Below are 17,345 nucleotides of genomic sequence, written 5' to 3' on the forward strand. Positions count from 1 at the left end.
CGCTGAACCTCAGAGTCCGTGCTTATAGAGACTTATATATATATAGTGATTCTAAACGTTAATAACAGAGTTGCCAAACTCAACAGCATGATAAAAGGCCTCTGCTTTCCTCCATTTGTCCTGAGGGAAATGGGAGGCGGTGGAGCCAAGACAAAACTTCATGGAATGAAAACACTTAATTACAGTAGAAAATGTCAACATGACGGGGGGAAAAAATGGCTCATGTTACTCGCTTCAGCTTAGACGGTGGCTTCAAAAGGGACATTTTCAACCACTTGAAAATAAATAAAGAGAGCGTGCCAGGAACACAGGTCAGAACTCCGCCCGGGGAAGTAGTTGTTGGAGAGTCAGAACACGAACGGAGAGTTGGAGAAGAATTCAGCCAACAACTTCCCAGTGACATTAAAGATGTATGGTGGTGCCGGGTCAAAGGCTCTCCGTCTCAAGTGCTTCAAGGAAGGAAAAAAAACCTGTTGTGACCACGTCACATACTGTATATCACATATTTTTTTACTCCGGCAGTTCAGTTGCAGTGTGAGGGAAACATCCTTCATTGTCTAGCGGAGAGTGCTGATGATTCCGTGAGTCACATCCATTATAACACCCTATTACAGCCACTCAGCTACCATCAACTTCATGGCCAGAGATTTGTTCCTTCCTGTATCTGTTACATCGACACAGCTAGGGACCGTGATGGCATTAGCAGCCAATCACAAGTCTATTATTATCCTCAAGAAAAACGCCTGGACTTCAGTGAAGAAAGCTCTTAGCTGCCGCGGAAATCAAGCATTAGACCCCATCTTCAGATGACAAGAGGAGTATAACATGGCCTGGAGTGATGGCTGATTGCAATCATGAAGAGTGGAGGGGGTTGAGGAGGTCACTCCCCCGTCTCTTGCCTCTCACCTCTTCACAAGATGGACCATCTCCAGCAGAGTTGAAAGTGCCGTACTTTCATTGACAACAAAAAAAATACTTTTCGTTTTTATTTCATTTTTAATACTCCAAGCCATTCACAATCATCCACATGAATAACAGAACAATATTAAACCGTTCGGACAAACTGGAGGAAATGAAAACGTATAGTCTAAATATTGCAGATGGCAAAAGTCCCCGTCAATGGTTTCTGAATAACCCTGTGCTCAGAAGGCTTCTATCCCACGGGGTTTCTGAATAACCCTGTGCTCAGAAGGCTTCTACCCCACGTGGGTTTCTGAATAACCCTGTGCTCAGAAGGCTTCTATCCCACGGGGTTTCTGAATAACCCTGTGCTCAGAAGGCTTCTATCCCACGGGGTTTCTGAATAACCCTGTGCTCAGAAGGCTTCTATCCCACGGGGTTTCTGAATAACCCTGTGCTCAGAAGGCTTCTATCCCACGGGGTTTCTGAATAACCCTGTGCTCAGAAGGCTTCTATCCCACGGGGTTTCTGAATAACCCTGTGCTCAGAAGGCTTCTATCCCACGGGGTTTCGGTATAACCCTGTGCTCAGAAGGCTTCTATCCCACGGGGTTTCTGAATAACCCTGTGCTCAGAAGGCTTCTATCCCACGGGGTTTCTGAATAACCCTGTGCTCAGAAAGCTTCTATCCCACGGGGTTTCTGAATAACCCTGTGCTCAGAAAGCTTCTATCCCACAGGGTTTCTGAATAACCCTGTGCTCAGAAGGCTTCTATCCCGCGGGGTTTCTGAATAACCCTGTGCTCAGAAGGCTTCTATCCCACGGGGTTTCGGTATAACCCTGTGCTCAGAAGGCTTCTATCCCACAGGGTTTCTGAATAACCCTGTGCTCAGAAGGCTTCTACCCCACGGGGTTTCTGAATAACCCTGTGCTCAGAAGGCTTCTACCCCACGGGGTTTCTGAATAACCCTGTGCTCAGAAGGCTTCTACCCCACGGGGTTTCTGAATAACCCTGTGCTCAGAAGGCTTCTACCCCACGGGGTTTCTGAATAACCCTGTGCTCAGAAGGCTTCTACCCCACGGGGTTTCTGAATAACCCTGTGCTCAGAAGGCTTCTACCCCACGGGGTTTCTGAATAACCCTGTGCTCAGAAGGCTTCTACCCCACGGGGTTTCTGAATAACCCTGTGCTCAGAAGGCTTCTATCCCACGGGGTTTCTGAACAACCCTTTGCTCAGAAGGCTTCTATCCCACGGGGTTTCTGAATAACCCTGTGCTCAGAAGGCTTCTATCCCACGGGGTTTCTGAATAACCCTGTGCTCAGAAGGCTTCTATCCCACGGGGTTTCTGAACAACCCTGTGCTCAGAAGGCTTCTATCCCACGGGGTTTCTGAATAACCCTGTGCTCAGAAGGCTTCTATCCCACGGGGTTTCTGAATAACCCTGTGCTCAGAAGGCTTCTATCCCACGGGGTTTCTGAATAACCCTGTGCTCAGAAGGCTTCTATCCCACGTGGGTTTCTGAATAACCCTGTGCTCAGAAGGCTTCTACCCCACGGGGTTTCTGAATAACCCTGTGCTCAGAAAGCTTCTATCCCACGGGGTTTCTGAATAACCCTGTGCTCGGAAGGCTTCTATCCCACGGGGTTTCTGAATAACCCTGTGATCAGAAGGCTTCTATCCCACGGGGTTTCTGAATAACCCTGTGCTCAGAAGGCTTCTATCCCACAGGGTTTCTGAATAACCCTGTGCTCAGAAGGCTTCTATCCCACGGGGTTTCTGAATAACCCTGTGCTCAGAAGGCTTCTATCCCACGGGGTTTCTGAATAACCCTGTGCTCAGAAGGCTTCTATCCCACGGGGTTTCTGAATAACCCTGTGCTCAGAAGGCTTCTATCCCACGGGGTTTCTGAATAACCCTGTGCTCAGAAGGCTTCTATCCCACGGGGTTTCTGAATAACCCTGTGCTCAGAAGGCTTCTATCCCACGGGGTTTCTGAATAACCCTGTGCTCAGAAGGCTTCTATCCCACGGGGTTTCTGAATAACCCTGTGCTCAGAAGGCTTCTATCCCACGGGGTTTCTTAAAATGGTTATTCTACTTCTGTGGTGAAGAACAACCAACAGGAAGGGAGGCGTTCTGCTGGCATTCCACATATGCCTGTGTGCATTCAATTGACTGAAAAGCTGCACAGACGAGAAATTACTGGGAAAACATTTACCTTCATTCAAGATGAATTGAAAACTCAATTTTTCACTCCATCAATGTGTTTTTCATGTCAGACTTGGATGAAAACATTTTCTTCTGAATTCCTCCAGGGGGCTTTGAAGTAAACATCAGCTGTCAATTCATTATATTGAAAATATAGAGCTGGGGTGAGGGGCATTGCCATAGATACAAAATAAATAAAATAACTTCTCAGGGGACCAGGATGCCAGAGGGGCTGGAAATCTCAGAACAGAGATGCAGGTTCTATGGCTCTTTAGTTCTACTGTAGCTTAGCAACAATTTCCTGTCTGTTTGGAGGCTAAAATGGAAAAGTGGTGAAGATGAGGAATGCAGAGATGGAGAAGTGGGATGGAGGCAACTCTTAGTCCCATCCGGTCATTCCGTAGCTGGTAAAGTGGCACAGAACTCTACCACTTTTCGTATTTATTTAACAGTACCACAACATTATGACACCATCACTGAGGGATATTTAATGTTGTATGAATGTCTTAGTCTATATACTCAAATATAAATGCAAGGCTTCTTCAAATACCTTTTAAGCTAATTGTTTCACCAGGACGTTGTATTCAGAGGTATTGTATCCCGATGTGACCTTAAATGCCCTGGAAACAGACACATTAAATCGGTAGAGGAGAGAGAGGGATAGGTGGACAGATGGGGAGAGAGAGAAAGAGGGAGAGAGAGGGATGGGAGGATGGATAGATGGGGAGAGAGAGAGGGAGAGAGAGAGAGAGAGAGAGAGAGAGAGGATGGTTGGATGGATAGATGGGGAGAGAGAGGGGGATGGGTGGATAGATGGGGAGAGAGAGAGAGAAAGAGGGAGAGAGAGAGAAAGAGAGAGAGGGATGGGTAGATAGATGGGGAGAGAGAGGGGGATGGGAGGATGGGTAGATAGATGGGGAGAGAGAGGGGGATGGGAGGATGGGTAGATAGATGGGGAGAGAGAGAAAAAGAGGGAGAGAGAGGGATGGGAGGATGGATGGATGGATGGGGAGAGAGACAGAGAGAGATGGGGGATGGATGGATAGATGGGGAGAGAGAGGGATGGGTGGATAGATGGGGAGAGAGAGAGAAAGAGGGAGAGAGAGAGAAAGAGAGAGGGATGGGTAGATAGATGGGGGAGAGAGAGGGATGGGAGGATGGGTAGATAGATGGGGAGAGAGAGAGAAAAAGAGTGAGAGAGAGGGATGGGAGGATGGATGGATGGGGAGAGAGAGAGAGATGGGGGATGGATGGATAGATGGGGAGAGAGAGGGATGGGTGGATAGATGGGGAGAGAGAGAGAGAAAGAGGGAGAGAGAGAGAGAAAGAGAGAGGGATAGGTAGATAGATGGGGGAGAGAGAGGGATGGGAGGATGGGTAGATAGATGGGGAGAGAGAGAGAAAAAGAGGGAGAGAGAGGGATTGGAGGATGGATGGATGGGGAGAGAGAGAGAGAGAGATGGGGGATGGATGGATGGATGGGGAGAGAGAGAGGGATGGGTGGATAGATGGGGAGAGAGAGAAAGAGAGAGGGATGGGTAGATAGATGGGGAGAGAGAGAGGGATGGGAGGATGGGTAGATAGATGGGGAGAGAGAGAGAAAGAGGGAGAGAGAGAGAGAGAGAAAGAGAGAGGGATGGGTAGATAGATGGGAGAGAGAAAGAGGGATGGGAGGATGGGGAGAGGGAGAGGGATGGGAGGATGGGTAGATAGGATGGGGTGAGAGGGATGGGAGGATGGATAGATAGATGGGGAGAGAGAAAGAGGGATGGGAGGATGGGGAGAGAGAAAGAGGGATGGGAGGATGGATGGATGGGGAGAGAGAGAGAAAGGGATGGTAGATAGATGGGGAGAGAGAGAGGGATGGGAGGATGGGTAGATAGATGGGGAGAGAGAGGGATGGGAGGATGGGGAGAGAGAGAGAAAGGGATGGGAGAAAGAGAGAGGGATGGGAGGATTGGTAGATAGATGGGAGAGAGAAAGAGGGATGGGAGGATGGGGCGAAAGAGATGGATGGGAGGATGGATGGATGGGGAGAGAGAGAGGGATGGGTGGATAGATGGGGAGAGAGAGAAAGAGAGAGGGATGGGTAGATAGATGGGGAGAGAGAGAGGGATGGGAGGATGGGTAGATAGATGGGGAGAGAGAGAGAAAAAGAGGGAGAGAGAGGGATGGGAGGATGGATGGATGGGGAGAGAGAGAGAGATGGGAGGATGGATGGATGGATAGATGGGGAGAGAGAGAGAAAGAGAGAGAGAGAGAAAGAGAGAGAATGGTAGATAGATGGGGATGGGTAGATGGGAGGATGGGGAGAGAGAGAGGGATGGGAGGATGGGTAGAAAGATGGGGAGAGAGAAAGAGGGATGGGAGGATGGGGAGAGAGAAAGGGATGGGAGGATGGGAGAAAGAGGGGAGAGGAAAGAGGGATGGGATGGATGGGGAGAGAGAGAGATGGGAGGATGGGGGGAGGATGGATGGATGGGAGGATGGGGGGAGAGAGGGATGGGAGAAATGGGGAGAGAGAGAGGGATGGGAGGATGGTAGATAGATGGGGAGAGAGAAAGAGGGATGGGAGGATGGGGAGAGAGAGGGATGGGAGGATGGGTAGATAGATGGGGAGAGAGAAAGAGGGATGGGAGGATGGGTAGGATGGGGAGAGAGAAAGAGGGATGGGAGGATGGGGGAGAGAGAGGGATGGGAGGATGGGTAGATAGATGGGGAGAGAGAAAGAGGGATGGGAGGATGGGGAGAGAGAGGGATGGGAGGATGGGTAGATAGATGGGGAGAGAGAAAGAGGGATGGGAGGATGGGGAGAGAGAGAGGGATGGGAGGATGGGTAGATAGATGAGGGGAGAGAGAGAGAGAACACTAGCGGTAACAAGGCAAGCTGCTTTTTATCCCTGGATTTCATTTGCATGTCTATCAGCGGTCAGGGCTCCGAGGAGACGCTGGTAGAGAACTACTGCAGCATGGTCTGCCAGACGGGGCACTGATAGAACGCTTGTTCGTCAAAACAGCTGATGTTCATGTCAGATAGGCATGTTTGTTGTTCGACAAAACATATTTCTCTCTGAACAATCCACAACGTTGTGCCTTGCTGAACACGGCCCAGGTCCACAACAGACCAGTGCCCCATCCACCCATGACGAACAAATCAAACAGGCAGTGCTCAGGCAGAGTTGGGGAGAAAAGACCGAGCTCATGAGAGCTGGAACCAGGCAGCTGACCCAACGACTGAACGGCAAGCAGAATTTTGTTCTGTTCCATTTCAGGCTAGCTGACTGGGGTTCTCCACCACCAGCTCTTCTCCTGGTGTTAAACCTGTCAAACTCCTGTAGTTCAGTCAGCTCAACAAACAGAACATTTGTTGTGGAGATTTGGCATGAGACGGAAAGAGACGGGCACAGAAATAGGCAGAAGGAGAAAACAGAGGGGCTACAGCAGCATTATCTGCCTGCCTGTGTGTAAGTACACAGAACCAGCAAAACAAGGAAAGCCTCTCTTATGTAACTTTGCCAATCAGCGCTGCCAGATTGGACCCAGAGACAGAAGCAGGATGAGGAGACTGATTGTCAGAAATATAAGAGGACCGGAGATGGACCATTAGGGCTGCTGTCATAAGATCTGCTGCTCCTTGTTAGACCTTAGAGGTCAGACACACAGAGAAAACTAACTGCCGATAGGTACTTGGCACAGTAGGAGGCTGTTCCTTTTCTTGCTCGAACAAACAGAGTGGCTCTAGCATGTCGTCATCATTGCAAAAGATTGGCTAAGCAGGAGGCAGCCAGGCAGTCAACATAGTAGTGTTATTTTTTCAGGAACTCCAGCGAGTGGCTACGATATGGCAGCAACTATAAAGAGTAGACTACACCGTCACACAAAACGCTGATTGTTTTTGTGTGGTAGAACGTGATCCGGATCCTGAGCTTAGAGAAAAGAGTTTCCAGGCGCGGGGTGAAAACGTCGTACTTCGCAGCCACGGCCTAGAACAAAAGACACCACCCGCTGGGTAGCGACCTGGTACTGTCGAAACAGCCATTTCTACACGTAAAATCGGCCTGCCAGTCATCGCCCGACCACTTGACTTTGAGCCAATCAGAGAGCACGGACCTCCGTGAGAGGGTAGTCGGAAGGAGTGACAACAAAAACTTTTCCCTTTTCATCAGAGTTGTTCTAACAATAAAGCTGCATACATAATACATACTTTATTTTGTCTCTTAACGTTAGCTTGCTAACAGAGGCAGGCAGTCACACACACTAACCCATGTGGGATAGGGTTTTGAAATAATGTCTCTATTCAAATAGTATCATGAATTTTTGTCAGATATCAGAAATACAAGTGTTTTTGGCGTGATTGATGGTTGCGAGCGAGCAGACTGAGGGAGAGAGACGCAGTAGCCACTAGACAAGGCAACAGGGCTACAGCCAATATTAGCTAACTTGTAGCAGCCACAACGTAATTCATCATCACCTATATAACAGTGCCTGTCTTGACTGGAGTAGCTGAGTGAAGCTAGCTATTGTTAGCTAGGCTAATTGAAGCTACAAGCTGCGTTTTCTCCCCAACCCCATTCATATAAAACAGCAGCCTGTTGGTTGCTCGTTGGAGCCTACGCTCTCCTTTTGCTAACTTTTAATTACGTAATTGTATTCCTTCCTGCATTGTATTAGTTCCCTCTGACTCCACTTGCTACACATTGAGCTCATTTAGAAAAAGCCTTTTCAGTGTTAACATAGGCCTATAATTGTATTTTCGCTGAAATTAATACTCACACAAGTATTCGAATACTAACCTCCGTTTGGATATGATAAAATCGTGCACATCCCTAGGCAGGACACCATATAACTGAGGACCAGAGAGCTTTCGTGTCCGACCTGGCCTTCCTGTGGTGGAGGACACAGACGGAGGTCTTCACACCCTGTGTCCAGGTTTTAAACTAGGCAACGTCAGAGCACGGCAGGACAAGCATCTGAGAGGCACATTTCTGGAAGTCTAGACTCGCTACCCTGTCCCACAGCAGTAGGAGACTGTAACCCTAACCCTCCTCCCAGCTTGGAAACATCACCTAGGTATTACCACCACTACACTGAGTCAATGGTGTGGCTGTGAATATGGGCGCATCACTTCATAGTCCTTACCTTTAGCTATAGATGTCTTTAAGCTGTCATCATAAGGCTGGTTGATGAAACACTTCTACTCATCCATTAGTTAACTGCTAATCTGCGCAGCGGTCTAAGGCACTGCTTCGCAGTGCTTGAGGCGTCACCGGCCGTGACCGGGAGCCCCATAGGGCGACGCACAACTGGCCCAGCGTCGCCCGGGTTAGGGGAGTGTTTGGTATGGGTGGGCTTAACTTGGCTCATCGCGCTCTAGCGACTCCTTGTGGTGGGCCGGGCGCCTGCAGGCTGACTTTGGTTGCCAGTTGAACAGCGTTTCCTCCGACACATTGGTGCGGCTGGCTTACGGGTTGAGTGGGAGGGTGTTAAGAAGCGTGGTTAGGTGGCTCATGTTGTTTCGGAAGACACATTTCCTGAGCCCGTTGGGGAGTTACAGCGATGAGACAAGATCGTAATTGGATCGCAATTAGATGTCATAAAATGGGGGTAAAATACAATAACAAGTAAAAAATGTTTTATGAAAAAGTCTAAATCAGGTAATGCATTACATAACACTGCCCTGCCTGGTTTAAAGATGGTGCGCTGGGGGCCTTACCTTGGCACGCTACCCGTCATCATATCGCCCTGGTCACTAGGTGGCATCTGTGCCTTCTCCGTCTCCTCTATAACGGTGGCCAGACCTGGTTGGTGGTGGTGGTGGTGGTGGTGGTGCTGCTGCTCGTGGTGCTGCTTCTCTCCCTCAGTGCTCTGTCCACTACTCTGGGGATGCTGCCCCTCTGCTTCCTCCTCCATCTCATCTTCCTCCTCCATCTCCCTTGTCTTCTTCCCCCGGCCATCTCCCTCCTCATCGCTCTCCTCATCTAGCATGTCGTCCACCTGTCAACAGAAAGGTGGTTGGGTGATGTTTGGCTCCCCCAGGGTAGGGTGGTTTATACAGTACAGCAGGCCTCGCAGTGTCTACCAGAGCGCTATATACAGTAGACAACACCTCAACCCTTCACCTAGATCCCATCAGATCATTAGACACAATGAACCCCTTAGTTGAACCATTTACTTTCAGTTTGTTCTCTTGCACATCAAATCAAATTTACAGCAGTTAACATGGCCCAACAACAGCATTTAACATGACATGCTACCTCTTCACCTATGTCTTCTTCTGGCCTGCTACCAAGTTACTTTCTATTCTCCAGGGAATAACCCAATCAGATGCCTCTCTGCCTGCAGGGAACACCAATCCCATGCTGTTTGGACATGCATTATTTAGAGAGGAAAATGAACCTATGGAAAGTCTAAGGCAAGGGGGTGTCAAAGTCATTCCATGGAGTGTCTGAAGGCGTTTGTTTTTTCCTTTCAATTATGACCTAGATAACCAGCTGAGGGGAGTGCTTTACTTAAATAGTGATCTTAATTAATCAATCAAGTACAAGGATGGAGCGAGAATCCCCAGACACTTGGCCCTCTGTGTAATGAATTTGACACTTGGTCTACAGGAATGTAGGCTATCCAAGCTGAGAATACTACACATTAGTGCAAGGCTTTATATTCCTGAACAAAAATGTCAGAGTAAAAGTTCTTTCAGTTTAATTGGATACATTATTATCTAATGAGATAAATGTTATATTAAAATAACAATGTTCACAGAGATTATTATAAAGAAGCAGTTTAAACCTTAGAGGTACAGAGGAGAACACCCATAGTGCACTACATCATTTAATTATGCATATTCGATTCTATTTAGAAACATTTGCATACGGTATTTGATTTGATTTTTTTTAAATGGTTAAAAGAGGATATAGCCTACACCTTGGAGATTAACTGTTGCCACGACGATCACCAGAGTTAAATCCTTGGAGAATCGTATGAATACATTGACACAGCACCATATTTATTAGGAGGAATACTATCAATCAGTACTTTACAGTGAAAGGCTTCTTCCTTATAGCCATCTGTGGATGTCATGAAGGACTATGCTCCTAACCTGGACGCAGGTAGATTAAGGTAATTACCTGATGGCACCCAATTCCCTATATATTCCCTACTACATTTGACCAGGATGACATTTGGGATGACTCAGCCTAAGAGAGTACACAACTCAACGAAAAGACAGCATTTAGGCTACAAACTGAAACCCAGGCCTTGGACACAGGATTGACCTACACAAATTAGAAAAGGACAAGCCCCCCCCAACCCTAGTGCCCTCATATTACAGCAGTCCTCTAGTTTTCATTATCCCCTGAGGGCCATTTGGGCCAATTAAAATAGGGTGAGACCCCTCCCCCGTTAAGCTGAGGTACAACTAAATCGATGTGGAAACGGACGGAGAGATTTGTCCTTATAATGGGAGAGAAGCCGAGCAGTTAAGACTTCCATCATTTAACACACAAGCATAGTGCTACACTGTCAGAGCACTGGAGAGCTCGGATCACAGCAAAGGAAACACCCCCGGAGCTAAGCTCATTTTGGGGGTCTGGCCAGGTTCATTAAGGTACCAACTGTTGTTGTTGTTGACGACATCAATTTAGACGGCCAAATACAACAAATACAGTATAGCATGGTGTTGACCTGGAATCAGCCAGAAACAATCCAAACGTTGTACTTTCACTGACCTGCTGTTAGCTGTTTGTTTATCTAATACAATTAGCTCAAGCCCCTAAGGCACCTGCGAATTAGGAATAGGGAATGTCAATGAAATTTCTGTTTGTAGGTTGTGTGTTCGTTTCTCATTGACAAAAAGTAGCCTAACACCAAGTGTAAGCCCACGGATCCCTGTTGCAGAACCACCATGTGTTTCCCAAACTTATCAAATATTATTTGTCACAGGTGTTGACCTTATAGTGAAATGCTTACTTTATACAAGCCCTTAACCAACAACGTAGTTAAGAAAATACCCCAAAAACAGTGAGAGATAAGAATAGCAAATGATTAAAGAGCAGCAGTAAATAACAACAGCTGGGCTATATACAGGGGGGTACCGGTACAGAGTCAATGTGTGGGGGGCACAGGTGTTGAGGTAATTATGTAAATAATATTAAGATAAAGTGACTACGCATAGATAGTAACAGAGAGTAGCAGCAGCTACACATACTGGCCTGCCTGTTTCTGTCTTTGAAGAAGTTTGCTTTTAAGTGGCACTTTACAGAATACCGCAAGAGTCTCTTGACAGGCAATATTTTGTCCCCTTTTCCACATGATCGATAACGGTGTGAATGTAGTGGGGCTGTGGCAGGTCCTGATGCATTTCAAAGAGGCAGGGACCATCTTTCTGTCAGAAATGATGTTCACGTACTGTATATACACCTCAGAGCGGGACTTTAAACTAGTGTAGCCGATATATCACAACGCACCAGTAGTCAGATAGGAGCGCTCTGCATCACGTAATGGCAGCAGGGTATTGGTGTTTCAGATGACTTGTTCCAGACAGTTTAATAATCCATCAATACAAGAGAGACACAGATGTATTTATGTCAAATAAATAGTACTTACCTTATCCATGCACTCTGCCGATAAAATGAATGCTGACAGTGAAATGCAGTTTATTATTACAGATATTCAATATCAAACCAAGCATAAACTACCAGCAACACTAGTCCTTCCGTTGACTCCCTGAAGCATATTTCAGCGACGAATATTCTTGACAACTTAAAATCAATGTAAGCCCTCACATCACAGAATCATCTCCACACACTCCACTGAGTCAATAAGAACCCTGCAGAAGAGTCATCCCCTCTGGCTGTGTTTGGTCCCTCGGAGGCACGACTACCAATAAGACAAATAAACCCCCAAATCCCCAAGGAGGGTCATGCTGAGATCATCAGGGATTACCGAGACTGATAAAACAAATAGAAATGGTCTCTGGATTCTCTTAAAATAGCTCATAAACACAATCGCTGTAATCCTTGGACAGTCACAGACAACCACTTCCCCTTTCATCCACCACCCCTTGCTGTTTGCTAAAGCATAGGCCTAACTTGAATACTTTCAGCTGAACCCATCTCTGAACGTGCAGTAAGGCAGTGTGGCCGTGCCCCCGAGGCCTGCCGTGTGATAGGCTCAAATCACTACCCTGCCAGAATGCAGCTCAGAACGTCAGAGTAGTTCATATCCGTCTCCTGCAGAGCGGCAGGCATTTAACAATCCCCAGAACCAGCATGGGATGTGTCCGAAATGGCACCCTATTCCCTACACAGTGCACTACTTTAGACCCGACCATATGGGCCCTGGTCAAAATCAGCGCACTTACAAAAGGAAATAGGGTACGATTTGCAGTGGAGCCATGGTCTTCTCCACAGAGGTATTTCACTTCACGCAATGTAATGTTCCTGTCGGTAATAAGAGCCCAAGCAGAGAGAAACATGCTACAGCAGCAGCACAGCTTCTCAGAACACCACATGGAGGCTGCAGGGAGCCAGAGTGTTCCAGAGGCCTCGCCATTACAAGGAGCACTGACACCAGAATTTAAAAGGAATTCAGACATTTTTATTGCGTGCTAAATGCACCGGCCTCTATACCCCTAACGGAGTGAAGAGGACCCGTGAGGAGAGAAGTGTTAGTGCCTTAAGAAAACACGATGACTAGGGTTTGGACTGTCATATTCGCTGTAATGTGCCATGCTCATTCATCTCTGCACATCAGTGGCCCAAAAGCTTTTGTAAGAAGCTGGAAAAACCAGAGGCGGGTGAGATTAGGGAACCCTACAGGTACACCAGGCTTAACAGAGCTAGAAAACCTTCTGAAGGTTTACTTCGGTGGATTGGATTGCAGTTTAGATCCACTTGGTGGACTGCATCTCAGACTCTATTCAGTCAGGCTGCCTTTAGTCCCCTGTATAGATATGACCATGAGCCAGGCACGCACACACTTAAAGCTAAAACTGTTCCTCATAAGTTACCTTGGTTACTGGCCACATCAAAACGGGAACGATTCAGACAGAGACAGTCATGATAATTGACAGCAGGACTTTAGAATTATCGGACACCCACACAGACAAAGAGATGTCACAGCTCTTCCCGTCTGTCATTCTCCCTCCGTCTGCTTGAGTCCTAATGAAAGGCCCCGGATGGAAAGCAGTGGACGGATGTGTACTGATGAAACACAAGCCGAACAGAACAGTTGGATCTGTCAATGTCCACAAGAAGAAAACTAGATCGGCTGAACATGCTCTAGACAACTCTGCATCGCTTTGATTCATCTCTTAGGAGGACACGAGCTGTGTCTGAAATGGCTTTTGACCGGGACCCACCTAGTGAATAGGGTGCTATTTTGCACCCACCCATAGTCTTCTACTGTGTTTTGATTGGGCTTAAAAGATGGCGAGGCTCACAGCCAAACCTGTAATGGGGGAAGACAGTGACACAGCTATTGGTCAGAGGACATGTTCATCAGAGTGATTGACAGACCGGCAGACGAGAGCCATCTTAAGACACACATGGCTGTCAGAAACAAAGACCCCAGAACTGAGAGGAAAAGTAGTTCGCTCCTCGACATGAAAGCTGTAAATATGCTTGAGAGTCAAACTAGGGGGAAGAAATGGACATTTCCACCCAAGGAAAAATCCTGATATGAAATTCAATGCATGTTAACTCATAGGAAACGCCATGTAGATCTGGAGTTTGTGACCTAAGCTGTCTAAACAGCTACACAACCTTGGGGTTGGAAACAGCATGTCTTTACAAAGAGTTATGAGACCAGTCACCTCTGGTTTGACCTCATTAACCATAATGCAGCATTTTTTATTCATATCTGGACATCACAAATTAATTGCATCACCAGTACAGTGACTCAGCTTAAGAAGAAGAATGAAGCTTTATAAGGCTGATATGAAAGCTTATAATTGGACGGCTTTATACAATATGCTTCTACAGGCAGAAGTGAATGAGATATGATGGGCCATGATGCTCAACAGGGACACAGGTGGATCCCAGGGAGCTGCAGGGAACTCCCGGTTCAGTGTTATCACTGTGATGAATGCCTTTAGCAGGGGAGGTGTCACCAGTAGTCCCATATGGTCAGTCTCTAAGGAAGAAGCCATGGCTTAGTATTGGCAGACTTTTGAAGAAGCATAAGTGAATGAATTACCATTATATTTAAGATATAAATATGGATAACTGTTGAGATAAACTTCAGGATGGAAGAGTGTGAATACTTAAAGTTTGAAGTCTAACTTCGACTCCTGAAGGGGGGAGTGAGCAGCACAGTGTGTTGAAGGGAAACACAGTTCTACAGAACCACAGACAGGAAACGACACATTGTTAACGCAAGTCAAATCGTTATCCATTCACCAGCTCAGTGTTGGTGAGATTCCTTCACAATGGGCCTCAAATCAACAGCAAAACTAGCTTTAAAAACTCTGTCCTTGGAGTTGAAAAGAAACCGTTTCAGGTGGAGGGAAACTTTTTCAATGTCTTCAGGACGTCATCTTGAAGTACTGTGGAGTCTGGCTGTGAAAGAAAAATAAACATTTATATTTGTTAAGAGACTGGACTGGCTAAGCCGTTTACACACAGACTGGATAATACTGCTGCTAGAGGCAGAGGTGAACCTGAGGTGAGGTAGAGACTTAGAGGTAGATTGACTCACACTGCCCAGGTTCAGGAGTTCAGATAATCAATCAGCGCTCATCTTTCTGAACCACTGCTGCTAGCTCTAGGTTATTGGAGAGAGAAATTCAGCTCTGAGCAGACATACTTCATTGAAGGGATTATACAACTTTTACTGGCCGTCCAGATGATTGGCTGCTTGGCTTGAGCAGGGGAAGGGCCCAAATGTAGTGATTGAGAAGATTATTGACCGAAAAGAAAAAACACTAAAACACTGGGAGTAAATAAGAAAAGTTCAGTATCTTTTTTTCAGGTCCATGAATAAAAAACATTTGGCAAGTCGCCAGCTTAGACGATTATTGTAGACAATCAAACTCTTTCATGCTACGTAAACTCATGAAAAACAACCTCCCACAGTCTCTCTGTTTAGCTCCTATAGTTCACTCCCCAAATGACACACAGAGAAGTGCTTCTCCTAGCAGGGGTATCACACTTGACACCACCAGGTCAATTATTGGATTTCACTGCAAGTCCACTTCCCCAGACTCAGGAAAGTGTTTGATCAATACCCATATGTCAGTCACACAAATACAAGAATGACAAGTACATACCGGGGAAAGTAGGAGAAGAAGAAAATGTTCCTGAGGTATGAGTGAGACTAGTAAAGTGACAGACACCCACGCTACAACTGAGCCTGTGAGAGACCTACACTGCCACTTCTCTCTCCATCAATTATCTTACTCTGCTCCTCGGGGGCCGGGGCCAGATCAAAGACCATATGCTTCCTCTGTAACACAGCCTAGAGCAGCCAGGAGCCAGTCCCATTCTGATAGGCGCAATTATCCAAGAAGGAAGTTAAATCTTCAAAGCAGCCCTGTCTCGTCTTGTCTATCTGCTCTTAGCTACCAGTCCCAACCTCGGACTGGGCGATATGGCTCAAAATATTATATCACAGTACTTAAATGGTTTTGCTGGTATGTTTTTGAATAATACACATTTTCAAATTGTTTTGAGTATTGTGTAACCCTTGGGTGGCAACACATACATTACAAGTGATTTCAATGAGTCTTTCTCCATTCTGATAGTATAAAACAGTTCAATTCAACTTCAACCCCCCCCCCCACAATTCAGCATTTTCATAAATTTCCTGCACTAATTTGAGATCCTTTGCCACGTAGGGCTGCACGATATGGGCAAACAATCTTGACTTGCGATTTAGAGCAAAACACCTGGGTGTTGGAATCATGGAAATAGAATAATTATCATAATTCTACAGTTCGGGTATAATAGTTACAACTTTGAATACAGAGTTGTGTGACGTGGCATCAAATGAAAATGCCAGGGAGGAGTTATTGTGACAAGGGTAGGAACCAAAGTGTTGATAAGTGTTTTCTAGGGGACCCTATAATCTTACTTCATGTAGCTAACATATTCATGCTTCGCGTATTCCTCTTTGATTTAGAAGACACTGTTGCACAAACAACAAGCTGATTTAGGTCTACACCATCACCTGGTATTATTAGGCTGTATAGTTAGTTTGTTCTGACAGTACATTTATTAGCTAGCCAGTGATTAGCGGCTTACACGATTTAGGCCCAACTGGCTAAGAAAAGACAAACAAACCATTTGCAGACGTAAGAAACAAACTAATAGTGTAATTATAGAAAACAGCATCGTTGTCGTCAACATTGCTGCATGTGCTTCACTGACCATATGCAGACTGAACGTAAGTGTCTCGTGGTCGAGGAACAACAAACCAAACACTCCAATACCGTTACAGAAGGAAAAGTAAAAACCCAAACCGGTCCGTGCATCAATACCAGTATATTGTAAAATACGGTATACCGACCAGCCCTAGTAGTCCAACCCTCATGAAAACACTCTGCTCTCAGCTACAGAGAAAAAAATATCTAAAATCATAGGGCATGTAACTCTGTCTCACTGTCTGATGGGATTTTGTTAAGAGGTATATATGAACAGCAAAGGACAGGACCACCTTTTTTTCTCTCCAGCTTTCCCAGAGAAATAGGAATGCACCTGCAGGTTAACCAGAGAAATAGGAATGCACCCGCAGGTTAACCAGAGAAATAGGAATGCACCCGCAGGTTAACCAGAGAAATAGGAATGCACCTGCAGGTTAACCAGAGAAATAGGAATGCACCCGCAGGTTAACCAGAGAAATAGGAATGCACCCGCAGGTTAACCAGAGAAATAGGAATGCACCTGCAGGTTAACCAGAGAAATAGGAATGCACCTGCAGGTTAACCAGAGAAATAGGAATGCACCTGCAGGTTAACCAGAGAAATAGGAATGCACCTGCAGGTTAACCAGAGAAATAGGAATGCACCTGCAGGTTAACCAGAGAAATAGGAATGCACCTGCAGGTTAACCAGAGAAATAGGAATGCACCTGCAGGTTAACCAGAGAAATAGGAATGCACCTGCAGGTTAACCAGAGAAATAGGAATGCACCTGCAGGTTAACCAGAGAAATAGGAATGCACCTGCAGGTTAACCAGAGAAATAGGAATGCACCTGCAGGTTAACCAGAGAAATAGGAATGCACCTGCAGGTTAACCAGAGAAAT

At 46.3% G+C, this 17,345-nt stretch overlaps 1 protein-coding gene across 2 annotated transcripts in view; it reads right to left on the reverse strand.

Moving 5' to 3' along the window:
• LOC118399457 (RNA polymerase II subunit A C-terminal domain phosphatase-like) overlaps positions 1-17,345 on the reverse strand; it is a 130,715-nt gene that overhangs the window by 53,991 nt on the left and 59,379 nt on the right. For both annotated transcript variants that reach the window (XM_035795555.2, XM_035795554.2), the window contains one exon: positions 8,820-9,100. In XM_035795555.2, coding sequence (XP_035651448.1) covers positions 8,820-9,100 — 281 coding nt within the window. The remainder of the gene's footprint in view (positions 1-8,819; positions 9,101-17,345) is intronic.

This window comes from Oncorhynchus keta, chromosome 20, assembly GCF_023373465.1.
Source record: "Oncorhynchus keta strain PuntledgeMale-10-30-2019 chromosome 20, Oket_V2, whole genome shotgun sequence".
Lineage (NCBI taxonomy): Eukaryota > Metazoa > Chordata > Actinopteri > Salmoniformes > Salmonidae > Oncorhynchus > Oncorhynchus keta.